Source organism: Molothrus ater, chromosome 11, assembly GCF_012460135.2.
Source record: "Molothrus ater isolate BHLD 08-10-18 breed brown headed cowbird chromosome 11, BPBGC_Mater_1.1, whole genome shotgun sequence".
NCBI classification, from domain to species: domain Eukaryota; kingdom Metazoa; phylum Chordata; class Aves; order Passeriformes; family Icteridae; genus Molothrus; species Molothrus ater.
The window spans coordinates 9,850,434-9,872,456 of NC_050488.2; the positions used below are offsets into that span (position 1 = coordinate 9,850,434).

Consider the following 22,023-nt stretch of genomic DNA (forward strand, 5'->3'; position numbering starts at 1 on the left):
AACTGTATAAACACATAATAAAACTCACTGTTAGTTATATTCTTTTTCAAGAAAAAAAAAAAGTTTTCACATTTGAAATTACTGAATTTGCAAAATGAAACACGTAAAAAGGACAACAACAAAAAACAGACAGAAGGTAGCACACACATCGTGCTCTTGTTTGCAGGATGTGTGGTACATTAAACTTCTGTACTATTTCATGAAAGGAAGGACAACTGGGTTGTAGTAACTGTGCAAAGCATCTCCACTTTAAAATGAAAAATATTCAAAATAAAAATGCAGCAGAAATTTTAAAACCGAAATATGGTGCTGTTCTGAAATTGTGTGTTTATGGAACCATCACATATGCAAAATAGGGTAGGATTGCTTTTATAAGGGAAATAAACTTTCTCAGTTTCTCTTTTGAATACTTAATTTTGCCTCCCACCCACATGTTGGATTTCTTCCTCCTTTTCTCTTCGAAAAGGTAACCTGCAGTAAAGGAGCCCGTTGAACAAAGGATTTCCTAAGCAGGTGGAGCAAGACTCACCACAGCCCACCAGGCAGTTTACATACCAGCAGCATGGAGCCAAGAGGTGTTAGATAATTTGGAAATGGTGCCCAAGGAAGTTAAGGGTGATGTGATGGCAAATACAAGCACAGAACAAACACAGGCAGATGGAGCAGCCTGTTTGGCCACATCCCCTGCAGACATGCCCTGCCAGGGAGCTGCACTGGGCAATGGGCTCCAAGAGCTTACAGCTGTTGTTATAATTATTCAAAATTCAGCAAAGTAACAGCCCTAAATGTGCAAGATGCTTATTTTCTCCGAGGGAATGCAACTTTCCACAATAACTACATTCCCCCAAAATAACAAAGCCTGGATTAACTGGAAAGACTTACGACCACAAGAGACTCTACACAGAAGTAAGGTTATTATACAGAGCAGCATTTCCAGCTCACAGTTTTACCACAAATCTCAAGATAAGTGCACCTCTTTTGAAATCCCAGATCCTAAAAACATGCAACTGAGTGCAAATCTCAGTTTGTTTAATTTATGTATCTAGCTCTTGTGGCTTAGGAGAATCTTATATATGACCTGAGTTTATCTAAGAAAAGAAACAATCTTTACAGATTTTTTTTTTCTTTTAATAGAAGGAAAATCATTCTTTGGGGGCTTACTTTCATGAGTACTTTGGACAGCTGACTACCAATGCCACTGCCAATTGAAACAACAACTGCTCAGTTTCAAAAATACTTGTAAAAACCCACAGTCATCTCCCAAGCTCTTCCCATACTATCAGATCCTGATTTTATCCTCAAATTAAGATAAATAAATTCTATTATAGCATCTTTCTATTTTGCAACAGGGATTTGAAACTTAACTTCAGAATAACTAGTGGTGCAGTTGCTGTTCTTGGAGGCAAAAAAGGAAACTTAATTAGAAAGCACTTGGAGCAGACTATTTTGGCAGCTCAATTCCCAGTGGCTTCCATCTGCAGAGGGCAATCTCAGGCACAGAGCTAGACTGGATTTTCCTTCAGCCCTTCCTTTCAAGAGCTCACAATATTGCAGCACTAGAACATCCACAGGTCAGAAAAGATCACCTCTACCTTGCACATCCCTACAGAAGCCTAAAAATGCAGAGGTGAGAGCATTAGCAAACATTTAGTCCAAGTGAAGGGAGGCTCAATGGAGATTGGAAGCAAGTATTAAGAAAAGAAAATGTATGCAACTGATTACTAAGTGGGGTTTCTTTTGGTCGTGGGTTGTGTATTTTTTTTCTTCCTCAAGTGGTAGAATCTGTGGAAGTTAAGATACCCTATGGTCAAACAAATCCCATCTGTTGGAATTCTTTATTTTCTTAATAGGATATTTTTTTCCATAAATAGCACAAATAATTGATTTCATATTTACAGCAGGACTCCATTTTAAAATGCAAAAAATAAAGGAGTTGATTAACTCACTGTGGAGAAAAAAAATCCCTCAGTACAGGACAACAGGTCAGTTACAAAGCATTACCAAAACCAGCAAAGTTTCTTGTGTGTGTGAGTGTGGGGAATGCAATCACTGAATTATACCTGGTATCATAATGCATCTCACAATGGAGAGCTAATTAAGATTTTTTTTTAATATCTAAATGCTTAACTTCACCACCTTGTCTTTTCAAGGTAACCGTCTTTATAGATTGAGGCAGCACCTACATCCTTACTGCTTTCCACATACAAACAGTAAGCTCAGAAAAAACATGCTCTGCTGAGTCGTACAGAACAAAACAAACTGAACACAAACCCAGGAGGCAGCAAAGCCCAGAGTGAAAGCTCAGTTTGCTTTGGGGCTGAGCTCACACTTGTGCAAGTGTGAGGTGTTTTGCTACTCAGGGAAGCAGAAAGGGCTCAGAAAACACTGCTCTACTGCCACAGCAGGGTTGGTCAGAGAGCAATAGAATGCTTCCTGAAGGCCACCAATAGCCCTGCCCTCGAGGGGAGTGTGGTGGGCACTGGTGTGATGTGGGCTGCAGGAAATAAACACTGCAGTCACATCATGTGATGCAGAACCACCAATGTTCCTTCTGTTGCACTAGGGACACTTCCATTAAGCTCCTCTTGCACAAGAATAGAAAGGGTGGGTGGCAGTAAAATAAAAGGCTCCCTCTCACTCTTTTCAATGACACAGAGACTCAATGTGCAGCCCTTACTGTACTCAATACAAGGGCTTACACAGGAGCTGGACTCTTTTCTCACAGACACACTCAAATGCTGCTACATCACCTGATGCCTGATAATTCCATAGTTCAGGTCTGCTTGATGCCAGAAAAACAACCTGCTGGACAGATACTCCAATGGAAACTTCAAAATCAAAGAGTCCTAACGTGCCCTGGGAGCAGCATCTGCTCCAGTGTGCAATGACCTGCTGCCTGTGAAACCAATCTCACGATCAACACATTCCCCCTTCAGAGCTCTCCGTTCAGAGATTCCATCCTGCAGCTCTGCCATTGCAGACAAGACCAGGATCTCCCAATCCTATCATGAATGAGGCAGACAGGCAGTTAGTAAGTTGTTATTTCCTTGACTTCTGTTTTCATTCAGAAGGAATGTACACAAATTTTGACTTTGATTCCACAAGAACTCTCTAAGGTTGATAAATCTGGTTATTCAGCTTCAAAGGTCAATATGGACTCACATGATGTCACCACTCAAAAGTAGGCTTGCTTCCTTCAGGCCAACCTTTTTGTGCAAATGCAGTACAAATTCCTTGTTCCTATGTGGTCACCAGGACTTCCACATCACTACAGTTTAATCTGCTCAAGAGGGGATCATACAAGGGAGTGATGCCTCTCTGGCAACAATCCTCTCCCAGCCTCTGTCCATGCTACACCAGCCAACTTTCACAAAAAAGAGAGAAGGAGATTTATGCCTGAAGTACCCCTTAAGGATTTTAGGTTTTGTTTGGTTTAGAGGGTAGGGGAAAAGAGACTGTGAAAGAACAAGCAGAGCTAATCTCCAGCTTTTAAATAAAACACAGCTACACAGATTTCTTTGCCCTTGGGCTTTTGTTTTTCCTCTTGACTCAAATCCTGCTCAGCCTCACCTGATACTGACAGGGATGGCAACCCACCAGACCCTTGCAGCCAACAATTTTTTATTTTCCTTTATTAAAACAGAAGCCAGGCTGGGAAAACAAGGACATTAAATGTGCCTAAATTCCATTTGGCCTAAGAGAAGATTATCCTATTCTAATGCAACACAAGCAAAGAATTCCAAATGTCAAGATCTCCCACAAAAAAGGTATGCTGCTCAGTGACAGGATGTTTAATTATTCTCAGTGCAATGAAAAGGTTTAGGCTGCCCCATTCCTACAGATGTCAGTAAGGAGTGTCCTCCAAATCACAGAGTTGGGAATATGACATTAACTACAGTCAACCATTTAAAGCTTGTCTCCTACAATTGTTAAGAAAAACCCAAAACCCTGAAAGTAATATTCCACAAATGCCAGCCACTTTGGAGTGTTGAAACCTACTTGAACAAAGTGACATATGCCTTGAATAGTAATGAAAAAAAAAAAAAGAGAACAAATTTCAAAAAATAATACAATTAAGATAGCTCTTAGGAGGAGGCTACAGAAGACAATGTGATACACAAATTATTTTACTGCTGTATTTTTAAATCTTCACGTAACTTTAATTTCCCTCGTGCTATTTAACCTCCAGTCAACTTCCTCATTTAAGTGGAATCCTTACAAATACTGAAAAAAAATTGAATTCCACTTTTAAACCCTCAGTTTTTAACTGGAATTGAAATCATGCAGAGTAGTGCTGTTCATGTATAGCTGTTACATCATAGCTCTCCCACTATGTCATTAAGTACTTTGCAAGCCAGTGAGGGATCTCATCCAGAAAAGCAGCAAAATATCCAAACACCAAAGATGCACCAAATCCACAAAATGCTGAGGGGGAAACATATTCTGTATTTCTACCCTTAATTTCACATGTAAGAACACAAGGAATTCTCAAGAATAGGACACTTTGCTGAATTCTGACCACTGTATGTAATGTTATACATGCACTGCAGGATCCCAGAGGTGAGGGAGGAGATCTGTGCTGTCACTTCAGAACAGACTTTTAGGGCACATTCAATCCCTCTTACCCTGAAGAGCAGTGGAAACAGTGAAATGGACTTGTTCTCTCAAGTGCAAGGCAAAAAGTTACTGGCCACAAAAGGCAAAGTCTTAAACCAGTTTGTTTTCACCTGTTTTAAGAAACTGAAAACTCCCGTTATCCTGTATGGCTAAAAAGAACAGAGAAGCCACAAAGCTTGTACTCCAATATTCTCATTTTTATCTCTTCTTATGAAAAGTGTCTTTTATTACATTTAAATTTGCTCAATTCAGAAATGTGTTCAGCTCTTAGGAGTGTTAGATATGCACTGCTTCTTTCACATTAAGAAATAAGGTAACTCTTTAAGTCACGTACAGCAATTTTTAGTCAAAAAGAGGAGAATGGCAGTGAGACACCTTGCAGTGCCTCAGAAAGGATGAACACTTCATCCTTTCTAGATGAAGTGTTCATCTAGAAATTAGACAGAAAAACAGAAAGGAACCATGCCTGAGATATCACACATGCTCCAATTAGATTTTAAAAGTTGCTACATTTTACAATAATCAAGCACATGACAAATGCAATGAGCCAAAACCAAAGAAATGGGCATGTCTAAAGTCAATCTTTTAGAGGATGTCAAGACACACAGCAACAGATCATGATTTTGTAAACCAAGCACAGTTTTACAGCTCTTGGGTAAGAGACAGTTAAATAAAATCCACAATTAGCACTAGGTTACTCAAATGATTTGCTGAACTTTCCTCTAAATGTCTTATCAACTGGCACAACATTCCTTGGTACAAGCTATGTTGAAATAAGCATTTTCCAAAGACTGTCATTGTTAGCTTTTATCTTCTTTAGAATAAGACACTTAAACATACAGTCCTTGCCTCCCCAAACTTGTTCTTGAACAATACTTCTCACTCATTTGCCCTGCACACAACTAAAACAGCTGCCACATATCACCCACCTCAGCAAGCAGTGCCCCATCAGTAGCTCACTCCCTCATCCACACAAAGCATATCTTTAAAAGCAGTGTAGTTTAAATTGCCTTTCAAACCCTGTTTGCTTTTTAAGCAGCTTGTTAAATGACACAAAACTCTCTTGTGAGTTTAGAGATTATGTCCCCCTTTTTATGCATTTGATCATGCAACCAGTCTGGAAAGGAAGCGTCATCCTGTCAATTAACAGGTCTTGAAACTTTGCCTTCAGTTAAGGCACAAACAGCTCCACAACTGAGCCCTACAGAACAGATCTGCTAGGAAACATTTTTTTTTTCTTTTAGATGCTGCTGCAAACATTCTAGAAAGGTTATACCTTGTCATTCAAGCAGTAAAAGCATGCCTGGACACAAAAAGAGAAGTGAGCTGAAAAATAAATTGTACCCACCATCCTACTACCTGCCTGTTTTACCCTGCACTAGCAAACATCCAGGCAAACTACACATAAATATTGTCAAACTGGAATACATCTTCATCTGCAAAGATGATCTGGCAGTGCAAGACATCTGCTAAATAACATCTCTCAATAGTCAAGTTACACTTTGCTTTATTTCATGTTATTAAGCTTTGCTTCCACCTCCTTGGACCACCCTAAGGGATTCTTCTCCATTATGTTCTTCAAATACTTGTGGATAATAATATCTCCCACTTAGCCATCATTTAGCCAAGTTTCATGCATTTCTTTTCATCTTCTTTCCCTCATAAATCAATCCCTTCAGCCTCTCCAGCATTCTTGCTGCTCTTCCCTGAACTTTTTCCAAAGTACTGACATCTTTCAGCAACTAAGGAACTTCCAATTGCATGCTGTACTCTAGATGTGCTTTTTGTACTCTAAAGAGAGATAATGATGTCTTTTCAAGAAATATTAATGCTCTAAGCCTGGAATAAATCTAAATCAGGAACTTCATTAGTTTGGGTTTTTTTCCAGAATGGATAGTAGTTATCCCTGTTTCACAAAGCAGAAGAGCAGAGAGAAGTATCTGACTTATTGCTGCACACAAGCAGTGCCAGAGTAAGAAACAGATCCACGTTCTGCCATTCCCAGCTGAGGTCTGCCAACTTTCAGCCCACAGATGACATAAGACAAAGTTCCCAGTCTGACCCACAGCAAACACAAGCCATTTCCAAGAGAGATTGGAAGAACACTTGGGGAGCCCAACACTTGCTCATGTGAGAGGTGTTGTTGGTACCAGTGGGACCATGCAGCACCCTAAGATGTACCATGGTCTATTATCACCTTTAGTAGTCAGGACACAGATCTCTGGCACATCTCCTGGAATTTTACTGCCATGGAGAGGTTTGTTTCTAGAACCAGCTATCATCAGGTCAACAAGCTAACTCAGTTCTAGGGCTTGACTGGTTTTAAATATGAGAGGACTGATGACTGCCAGGCTAACGCAGTACGAGGCAGTTTTCAACCTGGACATTTCCTTTCCTTCCCTCCCACTCCCTGATACGTTTCTGAAAAAGAAAAATAACTTTAGAAAAATTTAAAAAAAGGTCTACCCAAAAAAATATGGAAGAGACTGTATGAGAGGAGACAAGGATGAAGGATGAGGCAGGGGAAAGGGAGAGAGAAGTCTGACCAGTTAAATTAAAAAAACCCAAAAAAACAACTCAGAAACAGGGTGCAGACACATTAAAAAAGCAACACTGATCTAACAAAGGAATGTGAACTGCAGTTGACTCAAGCAGTATTACAGCAATGGCCCTCCCCCTACACACAAATCTCTGGAACTCTTAAAGAGACATGTTTTTACGCTCTTTCAAATTTTGTGCTTCTTTTCCACTCCTTGATACCCTCAACCTGACTTAATTTTACTTAGTGCCTTTTCTTTCCAGACAACAAGAGCACCCAAGTTTGACCCAGACTAAAGCAAAGCAAACTAAGTTGTATTATTCTGCCTACCTTAGAGGGGTATTAAGTTCTAGCATTCTGCCACATATTCTTCTCATTGAAAGAATAAACCATAAAGGCTCCTCTGTTCCAAGGTCTGCTGTTGAACATCTGATGAGTGTAACCAAGATTAGATAATGAACACCTTGGTGAAAGGTATCATTTCTTCCCACTAGCCTAATGGACAGAGCAAAATGCCATTATCTAAATCTATATACAATTTTCTTAATGTAACTGCTGGTTCACAATTACAGTTCCTGCTTAAATCCAAAAAGGTGCCAGAGACTCCTTATAAGGCTTCTCTCTGTCCCAGGAAGAACCATTTCCTCCATCCAAAAAAGTAGAAATGGCAATGTAAATGCCCTCCTCCTGTTCTTTTTGTTCATCAGATTTTTGCCTCTGGGAGAGAAAAGTTACTAAGAACACTACATAACTACCTTTTAAAGCAAGACATCATCTTGATTTTCAGCTTTTCAGCTCTAAGATCATCTATGCATCTTTTCATCACCTACCTAAAGGTACCTCAGTGAATCCCTACAATGTTTTCTATGCCAGAAAACTGAAAGTAAACACACGCCTGCTGCAACCTTTTTCTTTAAATGTGAAGTGTGCTTGCTAATTAGGCTCTCAGACCTATTTGTAAAATCTAGCATTTGATTACAAAACTAGAAGTACAGCTAGGATAGAACACATGAGATATTTTATATAGTCAGAAATCCTTATCCTGTAATAGGAAGAAGAAAGGAAACTTTCAGAGGGTCAAAATTAGATCAGTTGCATCACACTAAATGAAATGCAAAGATAGTCCATCTTCTGCAAGGAATCAGGAAACTTCACCTTTCTCTGAACATCAGTGGCTATGTTGACTGTTTGCTGCCATAGAATACTGTAATTTCTTTTCTCCACTTGTTCAACAGAAGCAATCTTGCTCATCTCCCTAAGAGGGTGGGGGATTAACTAGTGACAAATGGGCTGAAGACAAAACAGAAATACAAAAGTACTGCCTGGTATCCTTAAAAATCTTATCCTGCAATCTGAGTTAAATGCAACACCCATTACTGCCTTTTGAAAAGGCTCAGAACTACTCTCCTGCCTTAAAAGAAGGAGGAAAAAAAACCCCAATAAATGACACTTATAAACTCTAGCACCCATAATTTCCCATGCTCTAACCTAAGGAGGCATAAATCCTTCCTGTAATTCACCAAGGATGAAAAATACAGTCACATATAATATTATAAAACCAGGAGACACGAGCAATAAAAAAACTCTCAAGATGTCCAAAACCCCATTTATCAAGCAGTTTTTGCTTGAAGGCAAGTTAGGTAATAACATGCAGAACAGAGCCAATTTAAGGAACTTGCATCCAATATACTATATTTAATAAGCAGCCACAGGTAAAAGTGATTGCAGGTTTGCTTTCTTTTATTTGTTCAGAAGGGCTCTGGTGCAAATCATACATACATTAAGAGAGGAGAGATTACCACAAGCCTCTCTGGGCACAGCATGATTTCTGTGTTAGTGCCACTTAGCAAGAAGGCATTTTGAGACCCGAGTTTGTTGACACAGGGGATGTGGCTTCAGGCCATTCAGTCTCACACTGTAAGTCACAGCCACCATCATGTAATTAGAAGAGGTACAGGCCCCACCAGATCACTGCTCCAAATGGGTGTGAGCTGATTTCAAAACTTCAGGAGATCACTGCTAGCACTTCACCTTGCAATATGGAAAGTTCCTCTACACTGGACATAGATTGTTATTAGTTAACTGCTAACACCTACCTGGAATTCGGATTTTGAATTTACCACTTTGTCCAAAACCACCATCTATTATTCCATCTTCTCCTGTAGACAGTTTCACTTTCAGACCCACAAAAATCTGGATGTTTGTTTCCTTTTTAAACAATGAACGACCAATCACACTGTAATCGTCCATCACCTGCAAACAAAAATAGGGAGTCATAACTCCAGAAGCTAAAGTGACATGAAATTATCCACATTATGTGCTAAGTTTGGCAAATTCTACCACTCCACCTTTGACAAACCATCTAGCCCCAAATGAGCAAAACTCTAAGTCGTCTAAATTGCTGAGTTTAAGGCAATTTGTGCCTAAAACCATAGAAGATTTTATAAGCTAGTACATTTCTGTTTCTACCTCCCTTATGGAAATATAAGAAGAATAAAACCTACATCAGAACATGCTGTAAAGATTAGTTAATTAAAATATTTTTCTGCTTTGAAACCTTTCCATGAAAGTCACTGAAGTACCTATGCTGACAAAAAGTTTATTCCCTTATTTATTCTATAGCTAAGCACATTATCACCTACATAAACATTCTTTCTCTTAGCTGCAGACCTGCATTCCAACAGCTACACTTCCAAAGAAATGACATAGCTTCTAAATAGAGCCTTTTAAATACTCACCTTTACATACATATTGATTTGTTAAAGCAAGAGCCTTATGACCACTGTATCCAATTTTAATTTCAAGGTTTGTAACCCAGTGGGAAGAACCATTCCAAGTTGAATTGTTAATTAAGCTATCAGGAACAAGAGGCAGTGAGGTTGGTGGGTAAGGCAAGATAAACAACCCTCCCTTAGGCATTACAAAGTATAAGGTGCAGTCAAGTGAGCCTAATCCTGTAGGTGTGAATATCCTTGTACACCCACTGCCTGCAGTTACTCTACCTTGTAGATGCAGAAAGAACATTTATTTATCAGAATAAATATGGGGATATTACTTCAATCTTTCCAAGATTATTTTATGTGGTAAAAGTTGCACATCTCAGGAACCATTTTTAGCTACACCTAAGGGTTGCAAAGACCAAAGTGACTTAAAACAGTAAAGAATTGCAATCAGTTCTGAACACTCCCCTTTACTCAGTTTAAATGAACTCAAAATAATCCTGGTTTATTAAGCAGCTGTCCTTCCCTGAAGCATCCTCCATAAACTATAATGCATATACAGACTCAAATCCCTTGGACTGTTATTATTTTGTTACATATATATACCTCCATTTTAATGCCAATCTCAGGATGGTAGTAAATCTAGCAGCAGAAATTTGATTTTTGTTTTATTTTAAACAGAACTTGCTTGCTCAGCTATAAACTGAAAGGGCTGTGCAGTATTAGAGAGCACTGGCAGGACCTGTCCCTGTCCCAGACCAGGTGCAGGATGAGAAATATCCACAGCCCTTCTTGCTTCTGTCACGTGGAGATGACAACAGGACAGGCAGCTCCGCTCTGGGCTGGGTGCAGCCAAGGCTGCAGGCAGGAACACTCAGATGCCTCAACAACACTCACTGCCCAAACTCCTCATCTTTCCCCAAAAGGACACATTTACGGTTTTTTTGTTGTGTCTGTCCTCTCCCACTGCTTCAAAATAGCTTGTGAACCATTGATGGCAGTATCACTGCTCAGCAACGTTCTGGCTTAAATGCAAAACTGAAAAATGTCTTTTCCTAGAGCCCCTGATAATAGGTGGAGGTTGAGAGGGGAGATAAGCTTTCAGGCACACTCACCTTTCTTTGCCTAGCCTAGAAGAAAAAGAAGCTGTTAATTCCAACCTGAAGAAGCACTTACATTCTCAAAATCTGAATTTTTTTTCTGTTATAGTGGCTGGAGAAATTAAAATGTTACTTCATCCTATAAATCTTTTATTCCTAAAACAAGTATTTCAAAACTGTTCATCCCTCTTGTCCACTGCTGGGTAGTGTTTCTTTCCCCTGTGTTTGAAATACAGATGGTACAAAGTGCTCCAGGGAGGATCTCTAATATATCTATTATTTTTGCAGTTATCCCTCAAATGGCACAGGAAGCCAACTTTAAAGGCCAACATCTTTCTAAACATCTTTTATTTTTCCAAGAGCACTTCAAAGTTATCTTTAACTTAATTAAAAATGGAATTACAGGATGAGCAATCATACTAGGCTAGCATGGCTCAGTTTAGAGCCTCCCTAGCAAGGCTGTCAGAAAAAACTCCAGTGACTTTTGTGAACAAGTGTTACAGGCATCAAGCACCTTAGAGTAAACCAGCAATGATAACCTTTATTGGAGTATTAGAACAGAAACAAACTCTATCAGCATTAAGTTATGCCACATTCACTCAAAACCTTTGAATTAAAAACCCTTATCTTTTATAAAGAAAGGTGCTTTTTAGGGTCTTGCTCTTGTACATTCAGTTTAGGAGAGTAACCAAGGACTCCAGCTGCACTGTTCTTTTCACTCTAATGGCCACAGAATCACAAGGTTGGAACAGACCTCAAAGATTGAGTCCAAGTCATGCCCTAACACCTCAACTAAACCATGGCACCAAGTGCCACATCCAGTCCTTTTTTAAACACATCCCAGGGATGGTGACTCCACCACCTCCCTGGGCAGATCATTCAAGTACTTTACCATCCTTTCCGTAAAAAACGTTTTCCTAATATCCAGCCCGTATTTCCTGTGGCACAGCTTAAGACGGTGTCCTCTGGTTCTGTCAGTGCTGCCTGGAGAAAGAGACCAACCCCACCTGACTACAGCCACCTTTCAAGGAATTGTACAGAGTGATAAGGTCACACCTGAGTCTCCTTTTCTCCAGGCTGAACAACCCCAGCTCCCTCAGTCATTCACCAGCCTTGTCGCCCTCCTCTGGATTGCTCAAGTGTCTCAAGGTCCTTCCCACACTGAGGGACCCAGAACAAGGTGCAGCCTCACCAGTGCCAAGTACAGGGCAGAATGACCTCCCTGCTCCTGCTGGCCACACTGTTCCTGACACAGGCCAGGGTGGCCTTCTTGGCCAGCAGGGCACACTGCTGGCTCATGCTCAGTCAGATGCCAGTCAGTACTCCCAGGTTCTTTTCTGCCTGGGCACTGTCCAGCCACACCATCCCCAGCCTAGAGCATTGCAGGGGGTTATTGTGGCCAAAATGCAGGACTCAGCACTTGGACTTAATAAACTTCATCTTATTGGACTCTGCCCATCCATCCAACCATTCCAGGTCTCTCTGCAGAGCCCTCCTACCCTCCAACAGATGGACTTGTGCTCCCAGCTTAGTGTCATCTGCAAATTTACCAATGATAGGCTCGATCCCCTCATCTATGTCATCAGTGAAAACATTGAGCAGAACTGGCCCCAGCACAGAGCCCTGATGGGCACCACTGGTGACTGGCTGCCAGCTGGAAGCAGCACCGTTCACCACCACTCTCTGGGCTCGGCCATCCAGCCAGTTCTTAACTTGTTTAAAAAAAAAATCCCTCCTTTAACCAGTGAATACATTCTGTAGGTATCACCATGATTCCTTGGGGATCTCTACAGGCCATTAGAAACAAAATCACTTTAGTGGTGCTGAGATAGTAAGTGATCAGTGACTTGCCTGACTGGCTGTTTGGAATAAAACCTCTATGACCTGAAGTATCTGTCTCACACACTAAATACTACACACCCCATCCTGTGCCATCCATGCCCTTCGGTGAGCCTATCACCAATTTATCCCTGACAAAGACAAAATAACTAGAGAGTGCCTGTCCTAACAGGATCTAAGATAACTGGATCAGTCTTTGCATTAAAATAAATGAGTGTAGCAGAGAACTGCTATGAAGGAAAGCTCATTTTCTCAACTTAAGGATTGCATTAGAAAATAATAAAAGAAAAATTATATTTCTTGGTTTAGCTTTGCTTTGTAAAAAGGGAAAGAAATGCATGTTGCTCTCTCTAACTGAAACTCAACACTTCCAATTACTTTACCAGCAATTTACCTCCAATCGTGGGATTTTAAGTTAATCCCCTTTGAGTTCTCAGAACATCTACAATGGCAATCACTTTGCATATTAGCTGAACAGCCTTTCGGGAGAGCTTTCTGCTTTTCTCTCAAACACTCCTTTTGGTATAAAATATTATGAACTTACAAAGCCAAATGCCACAAAGACAGTAAGGGATCCGCAGTCTGCTCTGAAGCAGCAGCAAGGGGCCTAGCAATGAGGGCAGACTAATTTTATTAACTTCAGGGAAACTTCAAAAAGCTTTAGGGCTTTAATGCCAGACAGAGACGACCCCAAAAGTCAGTTTAAGTGCTGCATAAACAAAGGATTAGGGCAAGAAAAAGCTGAAGGCTCCTTGCATTTCTTGTTTATATTGTCATATGACCTAGTAGGAGTGGGAGAGGGCTGCCTCTCTGACTTTAATCCCCCATGGTGTACAGTGGCGTTTCAGTTCACTGACCTACATTACGATAATATTTTTTTAAATTTATGGGCAGAGGTGCAGTATCAAACTCACTTAAGGACGTTTAAAAAAGAAAAGGGGCAGGATGGGAAAAATACCCAGAAGAGAAATTTTCTGGCTGGTATAGCCTCCCCCTCTCACTTAGGTTAGATCAGCAGCTTAGAAAAGGATTTCAAGTTCAAAGGGAATGTCTCTGTTACTCTTGTTTTATGGCTTAGACCAGAGGACACAATAGCACTGAGTTTATGAAATATCCCTTCCCACTTGGCTTTTGTGTTTGCACAAAAAAAAAGTAAACAGTGCTTTATAACTGTAGGTGAAGTATGTGCATCTCTGGCACATAACCCTTGTGCTGAAACCAAGAAGTTAGCAAAAAAAATAACCAACTTGCACTCCTCATCTCTTCAGTACTTATCCTGCCTTAGACTGTTTGCAGAACCACAGTTCATGTTATGTGGTGGAATTGAGTGCAAACCATAGTATTAATTCCAAGGAAAAACAACTCCAGGATGCCCCTTTGAGCAGGATAGCAAGTTCTACTGTCCAGCCTGTTAAACAACCCTCTGTTTTAGGATAATTCAGAAATGACTGTCATCTGAATGCCCTCTCAAACAATCCATCACACATATTTTGAGATCAAATAACTCTCATCTCTTAATCTATCTGTAGGAAAAAAAAAAAGTGGATCAGAACCGAAACACACAAGGAAACTAAGTGGTGCCACTAGGAGAGGGAAATAAGGAAAGGCTTAAGACAAAGTAAAAGCACTGAATATTAAATACCAGAAAAGATACTGAGAAAGAGAAGGAATAATCTTTTCTGATTTAATAAAAAGTTACATGAATTTAAAAAGAAATTCTTTTAAAGGCCTAAGGATTATTCTGAGCAAACTCATAAAAGGTTCATTGGAACTAAAGCAGAAAAACAACAGGAGAGAAAACAAGAACAAAAAGAACCTGTGACTAATACTGAAAATACAAAGCATTTTTATTACTTTTTTGTACGTCAGAAAAAGTACACTTGAGACATCTTCATCATGATCAGTGACAGCTCATTTATTTCTAGAAAACAGTTTCAAGCACTTTCCATTTCTGCATCAGAAATGGGAATATTTTTGAGCCTGCAAATTCCTGTTCTCTTTTAAGACAAGGTTTCATGCAGCGGGAAAATGATGGCACATGAGGCCAAGAAAAGGGTGAAGGAGAAAGGAACTGAGAGGATTGCACCAATGACCAAGTTTCCAGCTTTTCTGACTCTACAAAAACTTCTAGCTTATAGCTGGTTACTGAGAACTAGCTGAACAACTTGGTACAAAGAAAGAATTATTTGGTCAGTCACAGCTTTTCCTCAAGAGCTTAATTACAGCAGCATAAAGACTTTTATTTCTGCAACTCCCTCCAGCACTAGAAGCCTTCAGCTTCACGTCTCATTACTGCTCTTTTAATGGAAGCCATCACATTAACGTCTCCACATATCCATTAACTTGATTTTCAGATGTTTGTCTCATCTCTCACCAGCCTATGCTTCTTATATCCAAAAAACATTTTCTTTTCTCTCCCTTTCTGAGTAAAGGGACAATTGAGTTTGGGAACATTTAACAAGCAGCCATAAAATGCCCTTCTCTTTGCTGAGCACTGTGCCACCAGTAGAGCCTGGTAAAACCATGCATGGCAGCAAAAAACCAGGAGTGCTAAGTACTGAACCAGGACAATGAGTGAGAGGTGCACAACCAGACTGCTCTAGGTTCTAAAAGCTCTACACCTCCCTAACAGCATCCTCCAGGCACATACAGGGTTTCAACAGGGCACTGTTCATTCATTATGCACCTTTATAGTGCAATTTTCCTTCATCTCTGTTTAAAGCTTAGCAGGGTTGAAGCCCAAAACAAACACAGGCACTGAATTCCTGACATGGTCTGAATGAAAACATTAGTTTTACCAAGTGAGAAGAAACTGGTTCATGTCATGATTTCATTTTTTATTAATCTATGCTGCATTCCCATTATGTGGAAAAAGCAACATTAACAGATATGGGAAAGTGGAGGCTCAAGACTGTTGCTACATCCTACACCATCCATCTCCAGAGCAGCCAGCCCTGGCTTGCTACACAGATTAAAAACCCTGTGATCCTTACTATCCAAGGATAAAAACCAAACCACAAGCTGTTCTGTAGACAATATGGTATGTACAGGTCCTGACCTGGCTCTGTAAGCATGACACAGAGAGGACTGCCAAGCTGAAGATGTCTCCTCTTCCTGGAGAAGGTTCTGAGCAGCCAGGAGGATTGCTGGTGGTACCTCCATGACTTAAAAACACACAGGCAATTTCTTAACTATTTTAAAGTATTTTTAACCGTGGTGATCTCAGGTCTTTAAATCCTAAACATCCAAAAAGAGACATCAGTGGGATATGGCAAGTTTCATTTGGAACATTGCACAGACCTGGCACATAGCAGGAGGTCATCCATAGCCACGGTAAGTTAAATTTATAAAGGAAACTGCCCACAAATAGCTTGAGGAGGGCAGGGGGGAATGAAGAGCAGAGGATTACAGAATCCACAGTGCATGGAGGCAACAAGGACAGGACAGGCCTGGAAAGAGCTGCCTGAAGCAACTGCTGCTGAGGAAGAAGAGAGAACTGTCTCTGACAGACTTGCATTTCCCTCTCAAGACATTGAAATTCCCAGAGTCTGTCCCCTCCCCTGAGCATCTCCAACTCCAGAGTGTGGATCTGCTGCCCAGAGCCACCTCCTCCAGCAGGTAACAGCTTCCTTCTGCCATTTGGCTGACAAGGTTTGTGCTACCAAGCCACACAAGCCTGTGCTACACTGGATGTTTACAACTGCAGCCCCAGTGAAGGTGCACAGTAAAGGGATGGCCATGCTTCAGCAATATGGAGGTTTAATTTTACTTCATCTTTCGCCTTTAAAAATACCTAGGAAATTAAATAACTTAGGTTTTATATGAAAGTAAGTTGCAGAATTGGGCACTTAAGAAGTTAAGAAATGCCAGATGTCCATACAATCTTATCCCTGTTCCTCTTTGATATGCTCCATGATATAGTCTTAACATGACCACGTCCAAAAAAATTTCAGAGGAACCTTGCCTTATTAAGTGCACAGGGTAGAGGCACAAGGGAGCAGAATTAATGTTGCATAAGCAACTGTAAATCTGGTATTTCCTAACTTTCAAGTTCTTGGTTTTGCAACCTAAGCAACATTCTTAATTTATTTTTGTATCCAATAAATAAAACGGTGTATTGGTTGCCTTGCTGACAAACTGATTCCCCCACAGGTGACTGTTACACAACCTCAGAAAAATCAAGACCAGCTGTCCACACACTTGCAAGACTCAAAAGCATGTCTGCATTTTAAATTTAATAATGTAAATAATAACCATAGGTGTTACTCAAACCTTGCAAAATTCTACTACCCAGTCACGTGGAATAAGCCCTTCTTTTTCTGGTGAGTGAACAAAACTTTCTTTTTTTTTCCTATGGGTAAGAAGGCAGATTCTGCAATTTACCTGGTACACTTTTATGACAAATTTATTGTACTGTGTTAATCCATATGCTGAGTTGGGAAATATCACCATCCTTTTCTCAGCATTGTTTAGCAGAAATGGTATTTCTGTTTAATGGGCAGTAAGCCCTCTCTTCTCCCTTCCCCCACCATGCTTCTCAAACTCTTTTACTGAAAAACCAAACAAGAGCCAATAAATAAATGCATCTTTTCTATTCCTATTTAACAGTGCATTTTAACTAGTGAATGTGCTGTGCACTTTTATTCACCTGATTGCCTTCATCTCTGTATTATTACTGTATTTAGCATACCATCAGCAGCCAAGCAGAACCAAACAAACTCACGTTCAGACTTCAAAGCAGGAAAAATAGTAATTGTGGCGTCTGCATGTTTACAGTAGATGATGGAGTGACATCCACCACTTCTCCCAGCTGGAGTCAGAGAGGGCTCTGCAGACAGCCCAGGTCACTGCTTGTACGTGCAGGCAGCACTCCATCAGATTTCAGAGTGGCCTTGTTACTCACAGAGTGCCTCTGTCAGTCTGCAAACCCCACCTCAGTCACCCAGAAAGCACCTGGCTGATGCAGGGTTTTACTTGCCATGGCCCTGGCATTGCACTGTCACTGTAGATGCAATATTAGCCCTAGTAAGACAATGAAACATCCTGTACCTAGAAATAAGTTAGATGGAAGAGTCTAACTATCCAAGGTGGTAAATTTTAATTATCCTCATTCATAGCAGCATCATGCAATCACTGAACAGAAAATTTAAGGGACAGTATTTCTGTCACACATACTTTGAAAACAGTCTAAAGGCACAACTCTGAAGCAAATTCTACTATTATGCATATCTGCAAAGGATTAAGTGAAAAAAGTACCAGTGTTGTTTATAAATGATCCACTACCCAGGAATCTTTCCAGACAGGAATACTCTGGTACTCCTACAGTAACCTACTGCCTCCCCAAGCAAAGGTACCCACCACAGAACTGGTCTCATCCCTTAAATGAATCACATCAGATGTTCCTATTCACTCATGGGCAAGTCCATTTCTCCTCCTTTGCACACTCCTTCAGCAGTGTGGTTAAGTGTGTGGCTGAGCTACTACAAACCTGGTGTGTGCTCAGTAACTAAAGGTGCTGTTTCCACTCAAATATTGCTCATAGTTTTTAAAAACCCACCATTTTCAAAGCTGCTGCTTTTGAAAATGTCTTGTTCCCCAAGGGACAGTCTGGGTCATTCCTGGTCATCAACAAATTTAATACCATTTCCTCACAGTTCCTGTAGTTGCTTACTGGCACTCATCTCCATAATATCCTATCCTCCTTCTGAAAGGCCAGAAGGATCTGTGAAGTGATGGTGACAAAGACCCTCCCTTCAACCACTCAGGTAATCTACTTGCTCCGACAAAGCTCTTCCTATCCTGCTGGAAGAAGAGGAAAGAACCCAACACTTTTAAAAGATGCTGAAAGGTAAGCTTTCTCTCTTCCATTCAGGCTTCAGAAGAGATGTGCTGATTAAGATCTTGATAACTTACCCTGCTTTCACTTCTTGCTCTTGCAACAATGTGTTTCTCCTTGGGGACACTTAGAACACACCAACATGCAAACAATTAGCAACATGTTGTTATTAAGCAACAGGCATCCCTAGAAATGAAACATGCTGGCTACATGATGGTCTCAGCCCCCAGGAGAATGAGTACAACAAGAAAATTCACTATCCAGCAACCCACAAAACCTGTGAACAAAGTGGGATGAACAAAACCAGGACATCACGCACCATGGTTACCACCAAGTAAAGCCCAAAGAGCAAGGCAAATCATGAGAAAGATACATTAAAAACTCTGAAATAGAGGGAATTAATTCTTCTAACTGATGAAGTATCTTTAAAAAGGACAAGCCCATCATGATAGGAAAGCATTCTTCTACACTTAAAATGGGAAACCATTCCAGCCAGCACATGTATATTTTTCACTACACAAGCCTGAAAGTGCAGAAGGTGCAGCTCACACTGCAAGACAGACTCCTCCTCCTCCTTTTGTTTCTGTCACAGAGCTTTGGATTTACGAGTACCCATGACAATAGGACCCTGTGGCAACCATCCTAAGATAAATCCTGCTCATGCAAACATTTTCAAAACAGGCAGAATATCTGAGTCATGCAGGAAAGCATGATGCACTCCTACAGTTCACCTTTCAGTTCAAACTCTCTGCACTCAACCTGTACGTTCATGGAAGCCAAAGAGCAAATAATGTGACAAATATAAAGGATTAATTCCAGGAACTGAGTAAGTGCTTCATGAGTCAGTCTGGAATGAACCTGCAAGGCTGCATAGAGGTTAAATTCAAAGAAGGTATTTCAGAGATGATGTTAGGATTAATACAAGTCTCTTTGCCCAGAGAACTGTGAAGAGCTGAACACTGTCTCTAGAAGCACAAGACCAAGGACAACAGCTGCTGCTTAGCTTTGTCATTTGTCTCTAACTCCAGGAACAGCTGACCTGCTCCATTGCATCCACTGCCAGCACTGAATGCCAAATCAGAGGGACAAAACCTCCCTCTCACTCATTTGCCCTTTTCCCACCAAGATTCCCACATCACACTCCTTAGAGCTGCACTGGTGTTCACAATAGCACTCTCTTTTACCTTTTTATCAGTGCAAGCCACTTGTTGCCAGCCTAGCTTTTTCCTATTGAAAGCACATTTGTCAGGCAGCCAAGGGTTTGCAAAAATAAAACATCCAGAGGGCGACAGTCTCTGCCTCCACATAACCACACCCAAAAGATGCTCCAGACAGAAACTTCCTCCCACTGAAGTTCTCCCCTCTCTCAAGTCCTCTCTGCAAGAGAAAGCTGGACTAGCATTTCACACTATTTTTGAAACCATGAGGTTAAGCAAATATGAACCTCTACCACTCAGAACTCTTAGTCCTAACAAAGTAGCATATTTAGATTTTCCTTAAAACTCACCATAGTTAAACATAAAAAACCCCTCGTGGTCTAAAGTGAAATAGAGTATTCACACATTTTCATAACAGCTCAGAAATATCAAATGGTATAATAGCAGATAAAAATTATTACTGCAGTAGAATCATGCAACATTTTCATAACCAAGATGAAATCCCAGCACCTCAATTTCATGGACAAAGCTGCACCTCAGACAACACTAATTTCTCATATAGTAATTTGTCATAGAGTGAAAAAAGTATCAGTATCAATATATATTAATAGTAATATATATTCCCCTTTATTCTGCTTCCCCTGCCAAAAAATCAGTAGATGAATAAAAAAGGATGCACTGCAGACAGGTAAATACAAAGATTTTGATGAGCAACAGTAGTCAAGGGTGATTCTTTCCCTCCCAGTGCTCCACTCAGTCTTGGAATTACAGAAGTAAGATACCAAAAGGGAAAAGTGAGCGGTAAAAAATGCAATGACAAGGTACTTGAATTTTTGTAGAACATTTTCCATCACTTCAGCAGATGAGAAAAAACAGGAAGCTCAGGCATGAAATTTCAGTAAACTGTACTCCTCAAAGACTGTTTGCTAGCTTAAGTATGATTTTTAAAAAAATACTGTGTAGTAAATGCCATAATTTCCATGGATTTCATTTCTATGTGAAACAGGAAAAATGTCACACTTTCTTTTAGAGAGACAAAAAATGTTGGAGAATTAATATTCTTGTTTTATTTAAAAAAAAACACCTTACAGTGCAGAAGGGTGCCACACACAAGGGGCACACAAGAAAAACACTGTGATAGTGAAACTTAATGAATTTACAGTTCTTGCTATTCCATCAGTGCTCTGAAAGTAATCAGAATAGGAACAAAAAGCCAAACCATAAATGCCTGATTTCTCCTGGGTAAACTGGTAGTTAAACTGCAGGGAATTTATTTTAATTCCAGCAGCAAGCAGGGGGGCTTGGGAGACCCCTCATCAGATTAGCAGCAATGTTTTACAAATGGGCACTATTGAATTCCCCTGCATCCCAGTTTGGAAGCACGTTTCTATGGTGAACCCAAGGAGGGACCCTACATGGCCCTGCCTCCCTCTCTCCCAGCCTTTCAGGAAGCTATGAAGCTAATTTTCCCCAGCAGTATTCTCTGAAGGAAAAAGTTCACTTCTTGTGAAGGTAACATGTATTTTTTAATTATTATTATTATTTTATGTCTCCCCAGGGAAGGTGAGGAGGGGGGGAGCTTCCTTGCTCAACAGAGAAAGAAATTTTCCTGTATCAGTGCCAAGAACAGACACCCTAAATTCAGCGATCCTAATCTCCAGCCATCCATCAGCAGCAGGGTGGGACCAGCTGATTCAAGTTTTCTATTAGCTGGTGACTTTGTGTACTAAAATAAGTCTCTGTACCACCCAATTGTTCCTGCTGCTGTGCTCTGCAAAGCACAGAGGCAGCCAGCAGCTACCTCGGCTGTAAGCACTTCCCCAGCAGCCCCTTTATACCTGGCACAATCCTCTTCCCACCAACCCTTCCAAGTCCCTGAGCACTCCTGGGACTTTACACCATGAGCCTTTCCTACAGTGTTTGCTCCATCATGCCTTCAGCATGCATCAGGGAAAATGCCAGCTCCAAGCATGGAGCAGTACCACAGGAGGCAAAATGTGGGTACAAACAGAGCTGTGAAGGCAATTGTCCCTTTACAGGACCAGTTAGCATCACACACACAGTGACCAAGGCACATATGTAGGGCACACTGTGGTACAAAGGCAGGATAAAACAATAAACCTCCCTGATCTACATTTTAAAAGGCACAGAAAGATAAAATAGTTCACTAACATAGCTAATAAATTATTCTGTTGGTCAAATATTAAATAAAGCA

General features: G+C 40.6%; 1 protein-coding gene across 1 annotated transcript in view; it reads right to left on the minus strand.

The window, feature by feature from the left end:
- The window catches only part of EEFSEC (eukaryotic elongation factor, selenocysteine-tRNA specific), a 124,492-nt gene that overhangs the window by 33,526 nt on the left and 68,943 nt on the right, over positions 1-22,023 (minus strand). Inside the window, exon 6 of the mRNA XM_036391172.1 lies at positions 9,253-9,409. Coding sequence (XP_036247065.1) covers positions 9,253-9,409 — 157 coding nt within the window. The remainder of the gene's footprint in view (positions 1-9,252; positions 9,410-22,023) is intronic.